The sequence below is a fragment of the Gracilinanus agilis genome, chromosome 5 (assembly GCF_016433145.1).
Source record: "Gracilinanus agilis isolate LMUSP501 chromosome 5, AgileGrace, whole genome shotgun sequence".
NCBI classification, from domain to species: Eukaryota; Metazoa; Chordata; class Mammalia; order Didelphimorphia; family Didelphidae; genus Gracilinanus; species Gracilinanus agilis.
The window spans coordinates 149,894,149-149,901,786 of NC_058134.1; the positions used below are offsets into that span (position 1 = coordinate 149,894,149).

Here is a 7,638-nt window from a genome sequence, read left to right on the forward strand (position 1 = left end):
ATATATATATATATATATATATATATATATATATATATGGCTCAAAAACACTTTTTAGAAATTTCACTATAATAAACCACAGGGTTTATGGGGGGAATGGGGTTAGAGGAACAATGCTCAAAAAATATCAAGAGTAATACATAAAAAAGAGAGAAACCTAATAAAAATGGCAGCATAGTTTTTACATGTTATATGGTTAAGAAATACATAAATAGGGGCAGCTAGGTGGCTCAGTATATAGAGTTCCAGGACTGGAGATGGGAGGGCCTGGGTTCAAATCTGGCCTCAGACACTTCCTGTAGCTGTGTGATACTGGTTAAGTCACTTAACCCCCATTGCCTAGCTCTTGCTGCTTTTCTGCTTTGGAACCAATATCTAGTATCAATTCTGAGACAGAAGATAAGGGTTAAAAAAAAAAAGAAATATATAGATAACACAATGACTAGTGATCAAGTCAGCAGCTAGGCTGATGCCATGGCAGAAGGGGGTGTGGTGAGAGAGATATGGGGGAAGATTAGCCCTCTTCTGCCCACATAGCTCCTCTTGCACCCAAAGATATACAATAAATATGATACTTTGCCTTGACAGAGACATGAATTTTGCTTGTGGAAGTGGGGATCATATGAGCTTTAGTTGTTATTGTGAAGTTGTACCATTTCTGTTTCTTCCTACTTCTTGGAGAAGAAGTTGAATAGAAATAAACTTGAAATTTGAGTTATTGAGAAATATTGAGAAATTTGAGTGTTCCCTAATGAATTGAATTCATTGAATGAATTTGGGTTTTTTGAAACGTGCAGTATAGCAGAACTGACTGTGTATATATATATATATGTATATATACATATGTATGTATATATACATACATATACATATATAAATATATTTATACATACACACATAAATAAAATAAAGCTAACTGAGCCATGTTTACTGGTATAAACTTTACTTTCAAGGAAGAATGTTGCAAAATTGTTTTTCTCCCTGAGAAAGTAGTCTTTAAAAAGAGAAACATCATAAGATGAGAACATTATAATTAATCATATAAACATGGCAGAGATAAGTGCCTCAGCTTCCATATCTGTAAAATGAGCTAGAAAAGAAAACAGCAAATTATTTTAGTATCTTTGCTAAGGAAACTCCAAATGGGTCACAAAGAGTCATACAAGACATGAAAATAACTGAACAACAAAAAATAATAATAGCTGACATTTACATGATACTTTAAGATTTACAAAAATGTGTTAAATAGAATCAGAATTGTTGAATCAAATTTATTGCTGGAATTGCCTCAGAGGTCATCCAATTATTCCAATTATTACAACCTCTCATTTTAGACTTGGGGAAACCAACACACAGAAAGCACAAATTATTTCTTATGATAATATTAGTTGGGCTTTTTATAGGAATGGTCAAAATTTCATAAGCTATTGAATGGTTTTGTTTCCACTTGCTTTTAATTAATATACAGATCTTTGTTAAGCCTCCTATAAAATGTTATTTAAAAAATTAGTTGGAAATTTTCCCATGAAATAAGCCCAGATTTTTAGAAACCATTTTTAGTTTCTTATAATAAAACAGGTATACTTTTTCCTATTAGCCTTTTTTTCTCCCTCTCCAGTTTGGAAATTTGTCCTTTGGCTATCACCTACTAATTTAGATCTACTTGTTTTGTAAAAGTTCTTATAGTTGAATGGATCCCAAAAGATGAAATCGCCAGGGTTCTCTTTAAGTTTCTGACCTCAAATTGTTCTCTTAAAGATGTGGTTTTTGTTTCACAGATTTTACAAGAATTTCTCAGGATTGAAGTGGATGTGTATATTATTGGGTGTGATGGTGAGTTGTCTTTCTTTTTCTTTTTCTGACCCTTTGTTTAATTAATTAATTAAGAGCTGCCTATCTGAACACAATTCAAAAGAAACTGGTACCATTACCATAGGGGCAACTAGGTGGTACAACGGATAGAATGCCTGCCCATGAAGACCTGAGTTCAAAAGTAGCCTCAGACATTAGTAACCCAGGCAAGTTACTTAGTGCTGTTTGCTTCCATTTCCTCAAAAGCCTTCCAGTATCTTTGTCAAGAAAACTCCAAAAAGACTCTCAAAGATTTAGGAATAATCAACAAAACAACAGCAACCATCCTTGCGGGAGGAAAATCAGAAGAATCTAAAAAGTAGCTGATCCTAAAAGAACATTAAGGACATGTTATCCTATGCTTTGATGTAATTTAGTTGTTTTTGTTTTGTCTGATTCTTCGTGACCCCATTTGGGATTTTCTTGGCAAAGATATGGGAGCGGTTTACCATTTCCTTCTCCAGCATATTATGCAGATAAGGAAACTGAGGCAAACAAGGGGAAGTGACTTGCCTAGGATCACATAGCTAGAAAGTATCTGAGACCAGAAAGATGAATCTTCCTGACTCCAGGCGCTGCACTCTATTCACTGCACTACATAGCTGCCTCATCCTATATTTCACTTTTTTTGAAATAATATTAACATAGCTAAAAAAGGAATTCAAAGAATCATTAAGAAAAATGAAAATGTTCAAGATTAACAACAGATGTGGAAGTAATAGTGAGTTGGAAGCTTGAAATTCTTTACACTATACTCTATTTAATCATTTAGCGTTTTTAAGGAAGCCTTCCATGTGGATGGAATATATGAAGCCACTCCTAAGAGCATGAATATAAAATTTGTAACTGATGGTTTTTTCCTAATTAAGTATATGGAACTTCAGTTATTAACTCTGAGAATTCCCTGGCCACAAAGGTTGTCTTACTTCTATGAATTTTTCCCTTGTATTGCTGTAACCTCAAATTCCCAACTTTAACATCAATGATTTTTTCTGCTGGGGGAAAGTAAAGACAAACCATAACACCAGTAGGCCTTAGACCAGTGGGCCTGGCTCTTTGAGGTGTACATTATTACTGACACTTCCCCTTCCCATGAGGTAGAATTTATTCCTTCTTTGTTTTTTTATTTTTGTTTTGTTCTAAGAAGTTATTTATTTATCTTATTTTAAAATATTTTTCCATGTTTACATGATTCATTTTCTTTCCCTCACCCCTCCCAGAGTCTCCAAGCAAGTCCACTGGGTTGTACAAATGTTATCACTTGATACCTATTTCCATATTATTCATTTTTGCTACAGAGATATTTTTAAAAGCCTAAGCCCCATTATCCCTTCTTTGAAAGGGGCAAAGGTGATACTTGTTCTGGGTGTGTTGGCAATGATCCCACATTTGTATCACCCCAGTCCAGCATGGAGCTCAGTATGCAATAGGTGCTTAGTAACTGCTTGTTAAAGAAATCAATTAATATCTTAATTGCTTTCAGGAAGTCCTTAGGTATAATTTTCTAGTTTGAGTGCCAATCTAGAAGGCAGAATTGAGGAACATGAAAACACTCTCTTTGCCCTTAGCACGTTCATAGAGGTCTAGAGGGGAATGCCACAATGCCACAGAGCTAAGTTGCCATTGTAAGGAGTGACAACCTTGAAAAACACAAAACTACCAAAATAGTTAGAAAGAACAAATCTTTAATCTGGACCAAGAAGACAATGATCTTAAGAGCCACTACAGGGTCATGAGCAAAATACCACACAGAGACAAGCTCTGGGACTCTAGGAGCACTGCCTCAGGAGAAAATGGACCTCAAAAGGAGATTTCTCCAAATAACTAAAGAACTTGGGGTCTTATATTCCCTTTTGGAGAATAAAGGACAGGAAGGACAATTGATTGGTTGACTGGGAGTCAAGGGAAGGAGGATACCAGGCTGGGGGATGAGGTCTAGATACATTGGGAGAAACTTCTAAGACAAAAGGGCTTAAGATTTGATCATATCTACTAATTCTATCTAGGCTGAGATCATTGGGTACTTTAAGGTTTATTGTTTAGACTATGCCAGAGGTTCCCTCTGGGAGTTCCCTGAAGGCAAGTTCCCAAGGGACAAAAGGTAAATTTGGGGGTTCCATAAAACAAGGTCATCCTAGAACCCCTTTTAATTTGCTAGTTGATCAGGGTGTGCCACTACAATGCTCACAAAAGCAAAACCTTCCAGAGACCAGAGAGTCTAGTGCCAAACTATGGATTTGGCTCCTAATACAATCCAGCCTTTGAAGAAATGGCACTACAAGGCAAGCAAAGGTTGTTTTAGCTATAATTGATAAAGGAAGTGAGACAGTGAAGAATCCTGATGTACTGCCAGTTAGGTAGCCTCTGTTTTGCTCTTCCAGACAAACCAAGAAAAAAAAAAAAAACTAGCCAAAAGCAAAATTCAGTGTTGAAAGCCATTCAACAAGCCAGGTCATCTGTACCAAAAGATATGGACTTATTTCAGTCACTAACTGAAGCTTTTCTCATACCAGCTTCATCCAGACTAAGTAGCTCTACGTATGAAAGATTTTAATAGATGTCTACATATGTCATCTAGAAGAAGCTATTGTGATAGTAGGATTATGATTTAGTGATATCTTGAAAGTAGGAAGGTTATGGACTTTGGGAAAGGACTCTATCAGGAGTCTACTGTGGCACTTATCAGCAGTGATCCCATGGGCAAGGCACTTAACTTTATCTGTAAAATGCCATTTTCCTAATTTGTAAAATGGTGATGATAATATAGACTGTCTATCTTTCAGGGTGAATGTGAGAAAAGTGCTTTGTAAATCATAAACCCTTGGATAAATGAGGTGTTATTGCTATTACATAGTAAGGTACCAAAACATCAGCTGACATCAGTGACTAAAGAAGGACTTGCAAATAGTGTCTACGTGTACGGCTAGCTCACAAAAAGGATTGACTTTATGTTCAAATTTGTTTTCCTTATACATTTTCATTTTGTTTCCATTCAGAGGATTTTGTAGAAAAACTTGAATGTTGTGGCTTTTTTGACCAAGAAGTCACAAGCTCAATATTTTTCCTGACAATTCATGATGCCGTTTTGCACATTTGGATGAAAAAGAACTACTTTATTTCAAAGTCTGACCCCAGTCAGGTAAAGTAATAATCTCTAGCAACTTTAACTTTTTTAAAATTAATTTATTCATTTCAACTTTAACTTTAGAAAGAATGTTGACATTGAGTTCATTTTAAAAGTCTCTAGGAATTGATCCATTTTGAAAACTATATCTTAAGGGAATATCCAAGGGAAATTTGGGTTTGCCTTCTAACCTAGAATTTCTTCTTATCTCAGGAGACTGAAAGTAAAGATCATTTTATTATAAACACAAACGGAGGACTACGCAATAGAGAACGGGTAAGGCTCATCTGTCTGGAACTGATGGACAATTCCCATGTGAAATAACTCCAGGGTGGCTAATTTGCCTTTTACTAACAAGCTTCAGGAAGTCAGAGGCAGAAATCTGCTAAAGAACCAAACAAAGGACAAGTCCTCAGTGCTTCATTTTTGGAAGATGGAGAGGCAATGTTGTATAATGGATAAGGCATTGGACTTGGAATCAGGAAGCACTGAGTTCAAGCCCTGACTCACAATTTACTCACTATGTGGTTCTGGGCAAGTTGCTTAGTCCCCCTGTGCCTTAGTTTCTTCATCTGTTAAACAACAATAATAAAACCTGACTCACAGGGTTGTTGCGAGGAGAAAACATGTAAAACAAATCTTAAGGCACTCTATAAACAGCAGTTATTACAAATATACAATCTTCAGGGAGCTATTGGGAATATTCAACCCAAATCATTCCTAGGGGCACTGAAAATAATGCCACTGAATTTCTAGTAACAATTGATATCAATCATTTACATATCACTTTATTTTTCAAAGTGCTTTCCAATTATTATCTCACTGGGGCCTCACACTACTCCCAAGAGATAGGGTACATATTACCTTTTCCATTCTAAAGAGAAGGAAATGGAGGAAACACAGGGCCAATGAAAGACAGAACTTGGATTCAAACCCAGATTTGCCCACTCTATTGCAGAGTTCAAAAAAAGGAAAAGGAATATTGGGATATGCTTAGTTTTAAGATAATTCTAGTTGAGAAGACTAAGTTTACTAAAAAGATGTTTGGGAAAAAATGAACACTGTGAGTTTATAAGGACCAACCCTAGCCCTGAGGACAGGAGAATATGCACTTTTCTCTCCCTTCTTGGAAGAGGAAGGAGTGCAGAACACCACATATGCATGAAGTCAGATCCAGTTGATGTGTGTGTTGGTTTTGCTGAACTGCTTTTTTCCCTCCTTTTTCAAACTTTGCTGTAAGGGATGGTTTGCTGGCAGGGGAAGGAGGAGAAGAAACATATTCTAAAACAAAGATGATGACAAAACAAAGAACAAATAAATAGCAACCACCATTTAAGATTTTTTTTTTTAGGAGAGGCAGAATGTTCAGGAAATAGGTCCAGGGAAATTGAAAATATTAAGCAAGAACCTGAAATTGCTCCCCATGGTGGCTGGCTTGTGAACTGTCACTAAATTAACCCAGGAATGAGGTTCGTCTGAAATGTCCTCTCTACTAGGCTTCAGGACTCCTGGAGAAGGAACATTGAACAGGTGTCGGAAACATGGGGTCTAATCTCTGGCTTTTGCTACCAACTATTCAACATGACCTCCCCATCTTTGAAAAGGGAACCACAGTACTAGCTCCATCCACCCACACAGAGGGATGAAAACCTCAATCATTTTGGGAGAAAGGTTCCATGTTAGAGGTGGACAAACTACTTATGGTTATTAAGTAATCACCTCCAGAAGCAGGGGCAAAGGGGAGAAAAATTGTTTCACGTTGTATTGATTACAAATCCCTGATAGACCTAAAATATAATATAAATAGATAGAGAAAGCAGCTCTAACCAACACTGCCAGAACTAGCATAAACAGTGCTTTATCCCATACCATCAAAGAGGGGACACACTTCCTCTCCCTCCACAGGGATCATCAGAAGCCCTCCAGTGGCATGTGGCATTACTATACCCAGAGCGTTTGTCACAGAACCCACTCTCATCCTCAACCCCAACAGAGGCAAGGATTCCACTCTGGGGAATGGACTGCCTCCTTTGGGTGTAAATGCCACTCTGTACAATGTGCCCCTGCCCTCTCAATTTAGATTGTCCTGGATACAGAAGCAGTTAATTAAGGCATTGCTAACCAACTAATAACAGAGAGATGTGGTTGGGTCTTGATATTTAGGAAGAATAAAAAATTTTGTGAACATTTATTGATAATCTTGGTGAAAACAGGCTATCTATACCTGCTCTAAACACAAGTACAATCAGTGTTGGCTCATAAAAATTGTTCCAATTCAATATGCCTTATATTAAAATAGGACTTCTTTTCTTTCAGGTATCTGAAACAAAATTTTAATCAAAATAAAATTCAGAGGATTCTTCATCAGACTGTCCGGTATAGAACAATTTTATAACTAGAGAATCATCAATAAATTCATACATCGTATGAAAAATATTTTTCCTATATGGAATTGTTTCAATCTTTGGAACAAGATTATTTTAACACAGCATATTTTTCGCATATCTAATGTAAAATGATATAAATACTCTTAATGTTTTGTTTTGTAGATTTCTCTGGAAAAAAGGAAATAATTATATACGTATGTTTTTGTATTTATATAGTACTGATGGATTCTAATCCAAGTCACTGCCTTTATGCATAAGGGTTTTTTACAGTGCATT

At 36.3% G+C, this 7,638-nt stretch overlaps 1 protein-coding gene across 1 annotated transcript in view; it reads left to right on the forward strand.

The window, feature by feature from the left end:
* Positions 1 to 7,312, forward strand: part of SLC26A3 (solute carrier family 26 member 3) — a 25,660-nt gene extending 18,348 nt beyond the window's left edge. Inside the window, exons 13-16 of the mRNA XM_044679045.1 lie at positions 1,658 to 1,833; positions 4,848 to 4,990; positions 5,189 to 5,251; positions 7,292 to 7,312. Of these exons, the coding sequence (XP_044534980.1) occupies positions 1,658 to 1,833; positions 4,848 to 4,990; positions 5,189 to 5,251; positions 7,292 to 7,312 (403 nt within the window). The remainder of the gene's footprint in view (positions 1 to 1,657; positions 1,834 to 4,847; positions 4,991 to 5,188; positions 5,252 to 7,291) is intronic.
* Positions 7,313 to 7,638: the final 326 nt, after the last annotated feature.